Genomic DNA, 17312 nt, shown 5'->3' on the forward strand with positions numbered 1-17312 from the left:
CTCCTAAACCTTCTCCTGCTACTCCAGGCCCAATTGGGGAAGTAGCCAGTGGCGGCTTCCCCAAATTCTTACATGGCTCATTGCCTCGCCCTCTGACAGCTCTAAATCTCTTCTCCCATCGAACCACGGCGATTCTCTCTCCTCTCCTCTGCATCCTAGCCTGCACAACTCTAAGGATCCCACCCTGTCTCCCTTTACACAGCCATTAGCCACTGGCATCTTTATTGATCAATCAAAAATCAATTGGGGACAAGGATCTTTAGCATTTAGCAGATTGCTGACTGAATTAGAACCAATCTTCAACACACTACCTCCAAAATGGTAAACAAAATAAGTAAATACAATAAATAGGTATTTGGGCAATAGATTCATCTAACTTTTCTTATGCCCTCAGAATCATATACATACCACTTCAATTTAATAATAGTTTGCTGCTATGTATATCCTATTTAATGGCTTGGTGGGTTAGATATCCAGCTCAGCACAATAATTTGGTGGTCACTGGCAAACATTCAGTTTCCACTAAGGCCCAATAGCAAACCAAGAGCTGTCTCTCAACGGGAGAATAGTTATCTCCAGATGGTTGTAGAGCCTTATTCCAAAATCCCAAGGGTCTCCGTTATTCAGCTATAGATTATAAATGGTCCAAACAGCATCTTTATCTTCCATGGACTCCTCTAGGGTCTGCTGGGTCACATGGTCCAGGTGGTAGACCATTCTGCACATCAACCTGAACCTGTTTTAAGTGTTTTCTCCTGTTCCAGGCTCCACTGAAAGCTAAGTTTTCCAAGTCACTTTGTTTATGGGCCAGGGTAACACCCACAAGGGAGGAATATACTGTCTTCAAAATTTAAACAGTCCTAAATGTTGTGTGTCTTTCTTGGTAGCTGGAGGGGCCAAGTACAATATCTTGTCCTTCACCTTAGAAGAAATATATCTTCATACCACTGGACTTCTAAGAATTTAACTGAATTTGAAGGCTCTTAAATTTTGGTTGGATTTATTTTTAATCCTTTGATTCTCATGTGTGTTAACAACAAGTCCAAAGTGGTTGCTACCTCCCACTCATTGGGTCCAAACAGCATAATGTCATCAACATAACTGACTGGTGTGATATTTCATAGAGAAACAAAGACCATAACTATCCTTTCAAGTTATGTTATGACACAAGGCTGGAAAGTTATATACATTCAAGGTAAAAACCATAAAGATATAAAACAAATTGCCTCTGGTAGTCCTTGTAGAGAAGCATTTGCTGTATCAGTAGTTGCCTATCATGTATCTGGAGATGTGCTAATCTGATGTACACCACCACATCTGGTACATCAGCTGCAGTTAAAGCTTCCATTGTGGTAATCAGCTGTTGGTCTCCATGGTCAATTTGCTGAAGAGCTGAAGGGAAATGTAGGAACCATCATCTCTGCATCATTCAAATCCTTGACATAGCACTAATTTCTATAATTCATGCAGGTTCAATACAATCTTTAGTTCAGTGTTTACCCTAGTAGAGAGGCAACTCCAATGGCTTCCATTTGGCCTTTCCCACCGTAATAGCCCTCACACCACTCCACAGGCCAGGGAACCAATATGGGAATTCTGCCAAGTTCTAATTATATCTATCCAAATTATACATTCTGGAACTGAGGAAATAAATGTAGGATTTGTTGGGAGACACCCTGGACCCACTGCGAGTTGGACTCAACCCAAACTGCATTAACCACTTGACGTCTATAAGCTCCACTTTAACTGTAGGGGCACAGTGTTTCTTGGAGTTTCCCAGAACTGATGTCAGTGTTAAACCAGTATCTGATAGACTCTAGAAAGCGATTGTTTCATTTCCCTAAGTGCACAATATGGATGAGAGAAAGGCTATCAGTACACACTGGGGTGTTTTAGAAAGGCCCTTCCTTAGGTAGGCATGGCCATTCCTTTACTTAAAGGGTTTGGGGCCTGCAGACTGTTTCAAGTCTGGAAATTGAAGTTTCCTCTTGCTATGATCCAATGTAGCCTTTCTTTCATTTGTCCCAGAATTATTCTGCTTATACAAATTGAATAAAAATGTAGTAGACTCATCTGTTTCTTCCTGGAAACACCAAGACTGATAAGCCAATAGCAAGATCCATACAAGGCATACCACCGTAAATACCATTTTGCCCCGTGTTCCCTGTCACAATAACTACAACTACAGTTACCTTGCCTTTAAATGATTCAATGCTACCACCTGGTCCCTGCTACTCTGAGGCCCAGTCAACCTATCATACTTAACTTGTCCAATTGGGCAGCAGCATCTCCAACTCTAAGGTCTAGGACAAAGAAAAAAAAAAAAGAGCCACCACAAAGCTCTTCAAATCCCATAGTGCTCCTCTCACTATTTTGGGTCTCACAGGATTCGTGAAGACCATGTCTTCCTGCGCTTCCCACGGTGGAGGATTCGCTTTACACAGTGTAGCCACTCTAGCATCACAATTTCCCTGGGCCTTAAAATCCTTCCATCAACACCAAGCCAAGGGAAACCAGGCATCTCCAGCTCTTTTTCAGAAGGCCATCTTTCGACAAAACCTTCCACCAACCAATAAAACAAATGTTGACAGCTTAAAAACACTGTTCTAGTGTCCATATTAAACCTAGAACGTCCACTCCGTAGAGATGTGATGGCTGTGTGACGTGTGATGGTTAATTTGGGTTGTCGACTTGACTTCATCTAAAACAAACAAACACAGCGGCTAGACATGCATATGAAGGAGTTTTCTTTACTGGATCATTTGAAGAACAACTCTAACTCTGGGCCACAGCTGCTAGTGGCATGGGAGGACACTGAACAAGGGAGCCTTTGCTTTGTGCCTGCTTGCCCTCTCTCACCGACAAGTTTATGTATCTTTCTGTTGAAGCATTACTTTGGGACTTTAGAACCTACTTCGATGGGATTTCAACATAGACTAAAGACCAGCTCAGACATCCAGCCTCATAAACTGAACAACTGCTAGATTTGTTGGCCTTTTCCTTCAGGAGCCAGCCATTGTTGGACTAGCTAGACTACAGCCTGTAAACCACTCTAACAAATCTCCTTCTGTCTGTCTGTGCCTGTCTCTCTGTCTCTTTGTCGCTATGTGTCTCCATCTCTCTCTCTCAGTGAGTGTGTGTGTGTGCGTGTGTGTTTGTGTGTGTGTGTGTATTCAATTAGTTCTTTCCTCCAGAGACCCCTGACTAATGCTGATTGTGGTACCAGAAGTAAGATGGGTCTTCTCACCTCAAACAATTCTATCAAAAAAGTCCTTCACAGTATGCCCAGCTGCTTCTGTTTTGGTAGATTCCAAATATATTTAAGTTGACGACCAAGATTAATCTATCACAGTTACTTTTATCAATAAACTAGTAATAAACAGAAATTCCATACCTCACAAAGGGCCTGAAGAAAAATTCTAACACCAACATCATACTCATTGGTGAATAATACAAAATAAAATGAAAACCTGGAATACTTCTCCCTAAAATGGGAAGACAAGTATGTATAGTATCACCATTTATATTGGTTTGTTTCCATCGCTGTGACAATAGAATTAAGGCCAGTGTGTTAGGGCTCTTTAGAAAAATGAACTCATAGAACAACTCTATAAACTACTTAGGAATAAATTTAACCAAGTGAAGTGCAAGATTTATACATCTGACAATTATAAAACATTGCCAGGAGAAGTTAAGGCTGATGTAAGCCAATGTTATCCCACATTCATGAACATGCAGTGTTCCCTCCCAAAGTAATTCTCTGACTCAGTCCAGTCCCTACCAAGATCTTATTAGGCTTTGTAGAAATGGATAAGCTGAGTCTATGAAAGATTTGTATGAAAATTCAGAGGACCTAGAATGGCATCACAACTTGGAAAACGGTAGCAAAGTTTGATGACTTACATTTCCTCGTTGTGGATCTTACTAATAAAGCTTATAATAAACATAGTAATAGCATAAAGACAGACATGTGCCATTGCCCATAACTGAGCTCACAAGCAAACCTTAGATTCACGTTTAATTCATTTTCAACAAAAGGATCCAAGCATTTCCAGTGGGGGAAATTATACTCAACAAATATTGCTGGGGCAACTAGAATTTCAAGGAATGAATTTGATTTTCTTTCTTTGTACTATGCTAAAATAATTAAGAAAAATACAGGCCACAGACTTGAGGTAAGAGCTAAATCTCTATGAGACATTAGGAGAAAAGAGAAGAACATGTTCATGGTTTAGTGAGTTCTCAGAAATGACCCCAAAGCACAATTTATCAAAGAAAATGACTCACCAAAATTTAAAAATATTACAGTTCCACAGACCTCAGTAATACAATGAGAAGAGGAGCCCTAGACCACAGGATGCACCTACGGATTCTGTCAGATAAAGGATGCCCAGAGTGGGACTTAGGGACTAATGTGGTTAATATTGGTCTGTCTTTCTAGGGAAAAGTAGTGGTTTTGTTGGAACAGGGAGGATTATGTAGGACTTATTGCATAGCCATAACCTACTGGTAGAAATCTGTATAATTAATATCAAGATGAAGTTATAATTTCTTAAATGGTACAAAATTTACTTTGATTTCAAATTTAAGGTTTTCATTGGTACGAGCTTCTTATTGATATAAAAGTGAGATGAATATTGATACTCTCAGGGGCATTGTGCCTGTATAACACATTTAGGAATACAAGGCTTAGATCCAGTCCTTCTTTAACTTTTTAAACTGATTTGGGATGGTTAGCTTATGAGTTAAGGGACTATAGCAAATTCATGGCTTTGAGTTTATTATTAGGGTGTTTTCCATATTTTATTTAGAAATAGCTGAGAGGAGTTAACAGACAACAGTTCAGGTTACCTTACATGGATAGTTGGTTTTCAAAACGTCAAAAGTCCATAGAACTGACGCTACAAATATTTCTATATTAATGTTCATTTTGATTGGAGACCTGTCTGCTCCTGACAGCTTCCTGTCATGGATTCTAAGAAGAAATCGAACATCCTTGGAGTTACTCCAGTTGTGCGGTGACAGCCACTAGGCAAGAATTGCCTCCTCTTTCCATCTACAGACAAATTACTGTCCAGAAAAGGACACACTTGCAGAATAGTCGACTGATTATATCTGCCTAGACAGAGTAATCAGCCCTTAATAATTCTGCATCACTAAGGTCTGTCAGATGATTCTGGGCCAGAAGGCTGAAGATTGGATGCTCCAACGTTCGGTAGTATAGAGGCTTTCCAGGTGTTCAGTGGTCTCTATAAATTGGCTAAATTTTAGAAGCTATGCTTAGTGCTTCCCATAATTTCAGTTAACTCAGTCATTCTGGATTTCTGACGGGGTTGAAGACCTATAGTCTCATAGCCAATCCTGGCTATTTACTTTGAGGGAAAAGATCTGAGTGGATGGTTTTCAGCTGACACTCATTCTAAAGCCAAGAAAAAAGCCAGGTTCAAAATTAAGTGTTTTAGTTAGGAGAGATGACAGAGGTTCTGGTTAGTCAACAAAATGATGGACTGGATATTAGGACTATCTTGTACCTCACTGGTACAATTAGGAAAAAAATATGCTCTAATTGTATTTTGAGAGAAAAGTTTTATTTTAACAGGAAGGGTGATATGTAGGAGGAGCTAAGGGGGAAGGAGTACTGAGAGGAAGAGATGGAGTAAGGAGAGGAGAAGAGGAAGGAGAGGAGAAGCTAGGTGATGAGAGAGAGAAAGAGGGGGGGGGCATGGAGGCAGATGTTCACCTGTCTCTACCAGTCAAAGATAGTTTATATATCTAGGTTGGGTATTGGGTTACACTTCTGATTGAGCATTACCAAACTTATAAAGCCTTTGATTAACATTTTTAAAAAATTGTATAAAAGCAAAAAGGAAAAGGGGGCATGGGACAGGGGTGTTCTAGGGAGGGGAAATGTGGAAAGGGGATGGCATCTTAAATGTAAATAAAATATAATATAAAAAAAGGATGCCCAGAGTGTGCAAAGAATTCCTGCAGGCAAAAAAGGAAGAGCCCCAACTTTAACATGGACAAGAGTTGAATAAATATTTCACCAAGAAAAGTAGCTGAATGGCAAACAGGTAAATGAAAGAATATTCATCATTAGTTACTAGGGAAATGCAAAATAAATTCCAGTAAGACGCCATTACACACTCACCAGAAGGGCTGTGTAGAAAGTTACTTTTACTGTGAATGGGGAAGCTTCACTACTTGTTTCGTGAGTGTAATGAAGTGCCAGGATATGTAAGATACAGTCATGCTTAACTGCCGGTGGAACAGGAACTGGGTAGGTAGAGGAGGACTCTGAACTCATTTAATTGTAAACGATACTTCCTGTCTTTGAGAGTGCATACATGTATACACTGTATTCCGATCATACCCACCCACTCTTCCCACTGGAACTATCCCTGGACTCCCTTCTCAGCACATCTTCTCAGCTTCATTCTCATCTCCTCGTCCTCCCTGTCCCCTCACCTTCCTCCTAACTCACTGTGTTCATTAGTGCTGCCTGCATGGACTTGAGTGTAGAGCCATCCACTGGAACCTGGGGACCTGTGAGTGAACACTTTCCCAAAGACAGATGAAAATCCCTCCTCTGGCAGCCATCAACTTCCAGTCGTTTCTCAGCCAGGGGTGAGGCCTCAGGCGCCCCTTCCCTACCCACGCTGTGATGTTGACTGCCTTGAGCTCATGCGTAAGCACAGCTGTGGTGAGTCCATGGGTATAAGTGTCACGCCGTGTCTAGAAGGCAGCGTTTCACTCATTTCCCCTGTCTGTCAGCTCTTTGACTTTCCATCCCTGTCTTCTATGATGATGTCTGTGCCTTGTGGGACCGAGTTAATATAAATGATCCATTTAGGACTGATCGTTCAGTCTCAGCACTCAGCCGTCATGAGTCTCTGCATTCGCTGTGACCTGCTGTAAATGCTTCTCTCACGGAGGCTGAGGGCCGCACTATTCTACAGGCATAAATATTAGAAGGAAGTTTGACAATGTGACCACTTAGTAAAGCAAAAGTAGTAAGTTCTCCCCTAAAGCTATGACCGCCCCAGCCACGAGATTCTGACTAGCTTTACATTATATGCTGGCTACTTTTATGTCAACAGGACACAAGGTAGGGTCATCTGGGAAGATGGATCTTTTTACAGTTTATTTATTTATTTACTTTATATCCCAATATCAGCTCCTTACCTCCTCTCAGTACCTCCTCACACAAATCCTCCCCACATTCTCCTCTTCCTTTCTCCTTTGAGAATGGGCAACCCCCTCCCCATAACTAACCAGGACCCTTGGGGTCTCTCAGAGACTGAACCACCAACCAAAGAGCGAGTTTGGGCTGGACCTAGGCCCCCTGCACATATGCAGCAGATGTGCAAGTTGGTCTTAATGTTGGTTCCCCAACAACTGGAGCAGGAAATGTCCCTAAATCTGTTGCCTGCCTGTGGATTCTGTCCCCCTAGCTGGGCAGCCTTGTCTGTCCTCAGTGTGAGAGGATGGATGTGCCTAGTCCTGCAGTGACCTGAAGACGAGATCTTAAGAGAATGCCTCCATAGTATTGTAGGCAAGTCTGTAGGACATTTTCTTGATTCATGATTGATGAAGAAGGTCTCATATCACTGTGGGCAGAACCAACCCTGGGAAGGTGGTCCTGGGCAAACTGAACATCCAATGAGGAGCAAGCAACCTTTGAGGTTTCAAAAGACCCTCAGGATTCTCAGCATCCACTCTGCCTCGTGCTTGCGGAGCAAGGTATGAGTTCTCCGCTGCTGCTCCTGTACCATGCTTGCCTACCTGTTGCCATGTTCCCCACCATGATGGTCAAGATCTCTACCCTTTTGGAACAGTAACCTGTAAACACAATCTTTTGAGGTTGTCTTGGTCATGGGGTTTTATTACAGCAATAGGGAAGTAGCTAACACAGGCACAAAGCAGAGGATTTGGCAACCTCCATCTTTTCTCCTGTCACACCTAGTTCAAATCACATTTTCCATCTTCCTGAAAAATTTTAAGCACTGTATCTAGGAGTGTTTCTTGGGATCCTCTGATTAAAAGTGTGACAGAAGTGCAAAGTGTTGCTATCAGCACTGCAGACATTTTACCTGCAACAGAAGTGCAGGGCATGGAGCTATATGGAGGGTTTTGTTTTGAAGGTTAAGTACCAAGCATGAGGAAAAGTGAGAAACCATAACAAAGAAAGACAAAAAGGTATTGAGTTCAGTTACAGGACAGCTCTACTTTGCTGTCCAGAAAAAGTAGTAATATTTACACACAGACTGCAGCCAGACATAACAGCTTCCCTCCAGCAACAACTATAGGTGTGTTACAGCTAACAGGCGATAAAACAAATCCAGACCCAGCCTCCATGCCAGAGATGGGCTGCTATATAGGCATGCTAACACCCCTTTATCTCACAGATTCCAGTGACACGTCAGCCTGGCAAACACTGGAGGCTTTCCTAGATAGTCAGAATCTGCTTATGGTGACAGGTGTCACAGTGTCACTGAAATAGACTAGAGACAAAAGAGGGAAGAGAAAAAACTGGCTGATGCACATCTAATCAGGGCTTGTCAGCACCCAAGGCCCTGGTGTTTGCAAGAGTAATGGGCTAGATGGAACTTAGCCCCCTCTTTCACCCCTGACACTCCTTTCCTCTCTACATGGAACTCAGAATCTTGTGCACACTAGGATAGTACTCTACCTCTGGGCTGAAAGAACTTCTTTAAAATTAAAGACATGTAATGTCTCAGGCCTATAATCCTAGCATTTGGAAGACTGAGGCAGGAAGACTGTGATAAATTTAAGACCAGCCTGGGCTACAGAGAGATCTTGTCACAAAACACACAAGTGTGGTGCTCATGCCTATAATAACAGAACTTGAGTGGCAGAAGCAGAGGAAATGTTGCAATTTCCAAGCCACTTGGACTATGTCATGTAACAATTGCCTTTCAGATTGAAACATTCCAACCTGAAAGGGAGCTCTTCAAACAGGAAGGTTAAATAACTCAAAACAGCTTCAGGAAGTACCTGAAACTGACCAAATTCACTAGGCCTGTCCCTGCCAGAGTAAGCAATAAAAGCTAGGGTTACTCTCAGACTATAAACAATCTTATCTAAAATGCAAAGACGTCTCCCATTCAAGCCAAGCTGCAAAGAAAAAGCTGAGACTACTAGACCAGCTCCCCAGAGAAAAGGAGAAACCAGTGGAAATGCCTGGGAGAGGTTTAGACCAGAGTCACTTGGAAAGCATACTCTTCAATGTTTTCAACTGCTTATAGGCTGTACAGTGTGCTCCAGGTTCCCAGCTTTTGTGAGCTGCCACCCATTCTGGGGGAGAGCCTTGTTGATGCATCTGTCTTTGGGTCATTTCTGCTCCTGCAAATAACCCCTCACCTATACTCTTGTAAGTAACTCCAATAAAACTCATCAGTTCGCCACATCGGGCTTTGATGGTATCTGTACTTAAGTCTATCATGGGATCCTTGTCTGGAGTTAGTAGATGTGTGTGTTGCATCCCCCTGGAAACATTTTTGTCACACAACAGTTTACACAGTGAGTTCTAAGCCAGCTAGTGTTACACAGCAAGGTCCTGCTTGAGAGAGAGAGAGAGAGAGAGAGAGAGAGAGAGAGAGAGAGAGAGAGAGAGAAGACAAATATATACCAAGGTTTGTCTCCCCTACTCAGCTCCCAACCTGAGGCCCCACATTTGGTCTCTTCTGGAGACCCACATCCTCCACCCCACATCCTCCAAGGTATACTCAAGACCGTGCACAGTATACAGCTTGCAAAACTAAGTTGGTAGGAAGTCTTCGGCAGCTCCCAGGCTGCCAGACTCCAGGTACACACGACAGAAGCACAGAGAGTCCTCTCCGTTGTAGGCAGCTGCTTCCTGTGTGTGCTAAACCTATTGTCCCGTCCAGGTCAGAGCACTTTGTCTCAATATGCCATGGCTTTCCTGCCTTGTTATTAGCCTCAGCTAGTTCCTCTGCCTGAAGTATCTCGATATGACCTTCTCTATTCTCCACATGGCAAACAGCTGTCCTGTAGTTAAAATGTCACTCCTTTTTCCTTGTCTTCATCTCTGCTATGTTTTCTACTCACCTGATCCCCATAGACCTCGTTCCTCAGTGCTTCTTACTATAGGTTTATTACCTTCTCCTATATGGCTGCATCACTTCCCATTGGATAGAGCCAGGCAAACCGTTCCTAGAATCTTTGTTTCCAGGGACAAAAGCAAACATCACATGTCTGCAGGGCTGACACACATGTGCATAAAAGAAACTCTGCTATCAGATCAGTTAGTCTGCTCACCACCCACGGGCCCATCAAGCTGAGAGAGAACAGGAAAGGTGACAGTGTCAAGTTGGCTCAATGCTAGAGGACAGGTGACTCTTGTCACAAGCACATCTTGCTAGAAGGCTGTTATGGGAATGGCTGAGATGAACACAGGGTGTTTTCACAATGTCTTGTAACAGCTCACATGATGCATACCCGATCCCAGTTGCCTAACCATGAAACACTTCCAGTTTTTCTAGAACGAACATTGTATCTCTGGGCTTTTTGCCTTAGGGGAAAAATGAGATCTCACTGTGTAGACCGGTGTGCCGGTGATTAGTGAGCCTCCTGCTTCAGAGCGCTGGCATGCAGCACCATATCCACTTCCCAGACACTCAGGAGTCTGCTGCTGCTGCACAAGCCCTGACACGTAACATGATTGTTGTTGGTTGTCCAAATTGTATAGAAAAGAAAAATAATTTTCTTGATTGCTATGCAAGACAAGTCAGAGAAAATTAAGTGAAGTATTTGTAGGAGATCTAAGCCCATCACCTGGATTTATGCACCTACAACTGGTGATCATGCTAAGAATATATTCCAAACTGCTGGTGTCTTAGTACTCTATCGCTGTGAAGAGAATCATGGCCATGGCAACTCCTATAAAGGAAAGTATTTTTCAGAGAAGGAAAGTTAGGGGACTGGAGGCCCAGCCCAGTGTCAGAGCACCTGCCTACAGGACCAAGGTCCTAGGTTTGCTCCCTGGCACCAAAAATAAATGAATCAGTGACATGTTTGCTTTGGAGTGGAAAAGTATCTGTTGAATCACTAGTCCTGGTTTAGATGAACTCCCAGCGTTCTTTCTCCTGCGGACCCTCCATTCTTGCCCATCTCCATTCCTTTGTATCAGCCACCTGTGCAGATGCCTGACGGTGCAGGGAACTTCCTCAGTTGCACCCAACCTTATTGTGAGGCAGGTCCTCTAACCAAACCCAGAGCTCACGGATAGGGCTAGTCTTGCTAGCTAGCTCATGCCAAGGACCTGGCCGCTACCTCCTGAGTGTGGACTTACAGGCGAGGTGGCACACACAGCCGGCATTTTCTAGGAATCAAAACATCAGCCCTCCTTGCTTTTGTGTAGGTACATTTATTTGCTCTTTGTGTAAAACTGGTTTTCGTTTTGTTTTGTATGGCTTTTTAAATTTCCAATACAGGGTTTCTCTGTGTAGTCCTGGCTGTCCTGGAGCTCACTCTGTAGACCAGGCTGGCCTCGACCTCATAGAGATCTGCCTGTCTCTGCCTCCCAGGTGCTGGGATTAATGCTGTGTGCCACCACTACCTGGATACTGGTTTTTTGTTTTGTTTTGTTTGTTTTAATTTATCCAAATTAAATAATGTTCTAGTGAAGCAGTAAATCGTTAATCCACTCTTCAAGAGGGTACACATGTGCTTCTTGCCACCTGCCCTTATGTTCTGGATCCCAAATGGAAACACACACACACACACACACACACACACACACACACACACCCGTTATATTTTAATATGCCTTAACTAGCTCAATGGCTGGGCCACTCCTGAACCTACACGTGACTAACACACTCCCCTTGATACTCCTGAGTTAATACTAAATCTATATTTTATCTGTGCTGCCCAGGACCCTTCCGGGCAGTCCTCCTGGGGCCGCTTTCCCCTTTGCACCTACGTTTTGGCTCTCTCCCTTCTGCACCCTCCCAGTGTGGTCTGTCTCCTGCACCCTTGTCATGGTGAATCCCTTTTTCTTCTCCTGCACTTCTTGCCCAGGAATCCTAAAAGTCCGGCCTCTGTCTCCCTGCTCAGCCGTTGGCCACCAGCAACTTTATTTCCCAGTCAGAGCCGACTGGGGGCGGGCAGGGACCCTCAGCACAGACATGTGGGTTCCCATGGGATTTCAGGAGTCAAGTTATCACAAACAGCGTTAGAACCAATCCACAACATTCTAGTATGAGGCAAACACGCTTTAACACACACACTTAGCAAGTACAATCCTGCCATGTCCAGCAGCGATCCAGGGATAGACCTGACAGGGTTGGCAAGAGAATGAAGACAAGCCCGAAACATATAGCCAAAGCTGGGACCCGATGGATGGGCTCTCTGATGGAGAAACCGCTGCACCTTGGATGTTCAGAGTGAACAAGGAGGCAGGGTTTATGGTATACAGCTGGACCAGGGCCACAGGTGCAGCTAACTTTTGGTAGGAGCAGTCTCTGCTGGAGATCAGACTGTAAACATCCCAGGGAACAGGAGATGGACATTTTTTTCCCCCACACAGTATCAATATCTGCACATGAAACAGAGGAAGGCTTTCCCTAAATTTCTCTGAGCCTCACTGTCCCCACCCCCTATCAAGGGGATCCTGGCAAAGGGAAGAGGGGAAGGAGACCCTTGGCCATTGTGGGTGGGGGATAAGGTGAAGTGAGGTCCTTGATACGGCTATGACCGTGTCAATAGCACACGCAGACTCAACACCACCCAGGGCTTCCTGGGCTCCCTAAAAGCACAACAAAGGCAGAAGTATCTAGAGAGTCACTTTCCAAACTTAAGGACAAGAGACAAATACCACTCATGTCCTACTTGATTATGTGACTGTTGGCTGAGTTTAGCTCTCTGGCACATACCTCTGAAGCATGTAAACTGTATTGTCATCAGGCAGGAGTAACTGGAAAGCCATTCATCTACATGACTTTTCCTCTTCTGTTTTGATCAAGCTGCCCCCTACCTTATTTCTAAAAGAGTACAACATATATGATTTAAAGAAAACATTAGTTTCCAAATTAAAAAAAAATACAACTCGGTTTTATTTCTATGAAATCTTTTGAGATAATTTATAAGTATGAAAGGGTGGTTTTATTTCTATGAAATCTTTTGAGATAATTTATAAGTATGAAAGGGTTTAGATATAATCACACCATCATTGATTTAATAAAGCTCCTCTCTCCGAGATCTAGAGACTGAAGAGGCACTTGTTGTTTGCAGACAGGTAAGGTGCTGTGCAATCGGCTTTCTTTACAGACACAGTTCACTGTGATTCGAGTTTGTCAGACTCCTCTTCCTCAAATTCCACTAACGGTGCATGTCTGTTGGCTTGGGCTCCTTCGCTGAAGAACACCTTTTTTATCCTGCCATCCTTTGGAGCTTTTATGGTATGCTGCAGGGACAGAGATAACAATAGTAGTCACGCCAGTGAGTACCAGGCACACACCAAGCCAGAAGAGGCAGACAGACATGAAAATACAGCCAGCGCCCTCAATGCTTTGTAGTGCCTGTTTGTTCATACACATCTCCATCCAGCAAGAAAGTGGAAACACTCTTACAGGGTTTATTTATTTACTTATTATATTTATTTTTATTATTTATTTTACAGTGTTCTATTTACTTTTATTGAGAAGGGTCAATACTGAGCAGTAACACACTCAAGGACATGGCTGGGAAGCTCCTGTCTACCTAGAGGTCTCAACCTGGTTTGACATCAGACTCTCATGTGGGAAGCTTACATGAAGTACTAGGACTCAGGTGTAGCTCAGTGTAAGACCCTGGGATCAATCTCAGAATGACAGTACAGTGCTGATCCCTGGGCCTTACTGGGGGAGGTTCAACTTCAACTTGTCTCTGGAAACAGGGCTACAAAGCTTGCAAAAGTAAGTGTAGTATTTGCGCAGGGATGGAGCCACTGGCCTACAATCTACTGCTTGCCTTCCATCCTTAACTCAGCTTTAGGAAATAATGACAGAGAGTCAGCTGGGACACTGCTGCTGATAATTTCATTAAGTTCAGAATGACAGCTATGGCTTCACAAAATGAAATTGTGTTACCAGAAGGATGGTTGATTTAGCTTCTTTCAATAAATACTCATTCACCTCATGACCCTTATAGTATTTAAAGTGTTCTTAACCCATCAAGTCATGCAAACAACTAGGCCCGGCTGTCCCCAAGGTTCTTGGCAGCTGATCTTTGACTGTACATACCTCCATCTTCATGGCAATCATAACCATCAGAGAGTCTCCAGCTTTTACTCTGTCTCCAGCTTTCACAAACACCTAGAGATTGAGAGATGCATTGAAACACAGGCCCTTCTTAGTCTCCAGAGTGGGTACATGAATAAACAGAACAGAAGCACATGCCTACATGTCTGTTATTTGCCAAAGACAGATAGAAGCACCAGGTAAACTGGAGACTGCTGTCCCATCCAGCATAGCTGGCACTGGTGAGTGTGTACATGCTGTGTCTCTTAGGTTATGATCTAGCTGCACTGGATTCAGATGAAGAGGTTTTTACATAACTTGGTACTGTTTTTTTTTTTTTTTCCCATGAATGTAGAATAAGGACAGCCATGCATGTCTGATACATGGAAACGACACACAGAAGGACAGATACCTGGAAATATCTAATACAGGGTGGAGGATAAAGGTCCTGACTAGCTTTCTAGTTTAGGAGGCCAAATGTCTTTTTAATTAATACAGTTACTAAACAGTCTATAAAGACATTGCCAGGAGAGGTAGATCAGGCAGTCACAGGCAACAAGCATCTTTGGATGCTCCAAAGATCACCTGAACCTTGGTGATGGTCCTTTGGTACAGCCTCCAGAGCCAATGTGTGTGCAACTTTAGAGGTAAGATGAATGTTCTCAGCTGGCATTCCTCACTGTATGAGCCTGGTGTGAACTGAGATTGATCAAAGCAGATCTAAGTCTGTCAGCTCACACAGTGGAGAACGTGGGAGATTGTGATTATTTTCCTATTTTTTTTGTGTGGGTTTCAGTAATATACAGCTGAATTGAACTGAATTTATTATTATTTCTATCAGTTGGTCTGTCTGTCTGTCTTTGCAGTACTGGCAAATGAACAGAGGACTTCACCCTACATGAGGCAGGTTGTCTATCACAGAACCACATCTCTAGCCATGATGGAATTGTTACGACTACTGTGCTGGGGAGACCAGATCTCTGTCCCCTCAGAAGTTACATCATCTTGCGTTTTGGTCTGAATGTCTGCATTCTGCTGTAATTCATGTTGAAATATTAAACCCAAGGTGATGGTTTGGAGCTAGGGTTTCTCGAAGGTGATTAGGTCACCAGGCAGGAAACTGTACCATCACAGAGAAAGCCCAAGAGAGGTCCTGTGGAATAAGACGGTCTGTCTGGTGTGATACCACAAAGACTTCTCACCAGCCATATAATCCGCTGGTGCCTTGCTCTGAGATTTTTCTCAACTTCCAGAATCAGGAAGGCTAAAGGTATATAGTTTCAAGTCGGATGCGTATGAAATCCTGTGCTAGAGCCCAAACGGATGAACAGCGTAATGAATATCACCTGATTCAGTCACGTGGCTTTCTGGGTGTGGAGGTGTGTGCTTGTAATTTCAGCACTTGGGCAAGGCAAGTGCTCTAAGTCTGAGGTCAGTCTGGGCTATAGAGTGAAACCCTGTTTCAAAACCACAAATACAAACAACTTCCTCTCCAACCTGCACCCCACCCTGAGCCACATGGGTCTTCCCAATACCAGTCTTCCAAAATTTATTTTAAAGCATATGCAATCTGAGCTGGGTGTGGTACCTTGCCCTGAGAGGCTGAAGAAGGAGGATACTTTTGGCCCAGGAACTCAAGACCAGCCTAGGAAACATGGCACCTTTAATTCACACCTCCCCTCTCCTCTTTACTTTGGCACAGGGACTGAATCTAAGTCCTGAGCAGGCTAAGCACCTGCTGCTCTGCCACTGAGCTGCCCCCTGGATCAGCATTAGTTGTACTTTTGGTTTTGGGGTTTTTTTTTTCCCCAGGGTGACCCTCCTGTTTCAGTGTGCCAAGTTGCTGAGATTACAGGCACAAGGCATCAAGCAAGAAACATTGAATTGTGATGTAAATTCTTTGCTTCAAGATAGCAGTCTCAGGGCTACAGAGATGGCTCCGTGGTTAAGACTACTGGCTGCTTTTCCAAAGGACCCAGTTTGGTTCCCCAGATCTACACGGAAGTTTATAACAGTCTCTAATTCCGGTTCCAGGGGCTCCAATGCCTGCCCACCCTCTTCTGGCCCCTGTGGGCACTGTACACATGTGGCATGTAGACACACATGCAGGTACAACATTCACATATATAAAGTAAAATTGAGATAGAAGAAACAAATAAACAACCTCCCCCAGTAGTTTTGGGGTGGAGTTTAGGTGTAGAGTTTTCAACATGTATGAAGCTCTGGGTTGAATTCAGATGCTTGCAATGCCCTACCACTCCCCCCTCAAACCCAGTAATTTTTATGGAAAAAAAAAAAAAACCAGGCAAATAGTTATTTACATTGACAAATGAACCACTATATTATGTTATAATCTTATTTTCCTGAAGCGAGTGCTTCCCAATGATCTTAGTTTAGGAGGGAAAGGATTACAAGGAAAGGACACAGCAAACTTCAGAACGACACCACTGCCAGCCACTGCTGGCATCATTTGACAGGTGTCCCTTGATTACCTTTTCAATGGTTCCAGTCATGGGTGCGATGGTGCCTCCCTGAGTTCCTTCTGCACTCACAGGAGACAAGTACTTGGGTACTGGAATGCCAACTTCAATACTGCCTTCCTATACACAACAGTGAACATAGGATCATGATATCACCTCTTTCCCACTCGTCTACCAGATGGGACAGATAGTTTTCAAGCTATTAGTAACTGTTAGCTGTCATCAACACGAGGTGCTAATAAACCTTAGTGATCTTGCTTGGTCTCCTCTCCCATGACACAGAGGTCATGGTTTAAATGTCTGACCAGGGATTAGGAATTAAAGGACAGGACCATAGGTGACGTCACAGTCCCTTTCTGGAAGTGGTTTTGGTCACATCTTTACTATGAACAGTACAGTGTCCAGTGAGAACTTTATACTTATATAGACACTATGGCCATTAATTGTCACAACTCTCTAAGGTAGGCATGTTTCCTAGTCAAGGTTATAGATGGCAGAGCCAAATCTCAGAAAGGTTAACTGTACAAGATCATACCCCTGCGGAGTGGCAGGGCCAGGGTTTAATCTG

The 17312-nt window shown here is 43.5% G+C and overlaps 1 protein-coding gene across 1 annotated transcript in view; it reads right to left on the reverse strand.

Annotated features, from left to right (window-relative positions):
* Positions 1-13068: 13068 nt before the first annotated feature.
* Mccc1 (methylcrotonyl-CoA carboxylase subunit 1) overlaps positions 13069-17312 on the reverse strand; it is a 46109-nt gene continuing 41865 nt past the window's right edge. Inside the window, exons 17-19 of the mRNA XM_034500442.2 lie at positions 16757-16864; positions 14268-14339; positions 13069-13450 (exon numbers count right to left, since the gene is read on the reverse strand). Coding sequence (XP_034356333.1) covers positions 13322-13450; positions 14268-14339; positions 16757-16864 — 309 coding nt within the window. The 3' untranslated portion in view covers positions 13069-13321. The remainder of the gene's footprint in view (positions 13451-14267; positions 14340-16756; positions 16865-17312) is intronic.

The sequence above is a fragment of the Arvicanthis niloticus genome, chromosome 4 (assembly GCF_011762505.2).
Source record: "Arvicanthis niloticus isolate mArvNil1 chromosome 4, mArvNil1.pat.X, whole genome shotgun sequence".
NCBI lineage: Eukaryota > Metazoa > Chordata > Mammalia > Rodentia > Muridae > Arvicanthis > Arvicanthis niloticus.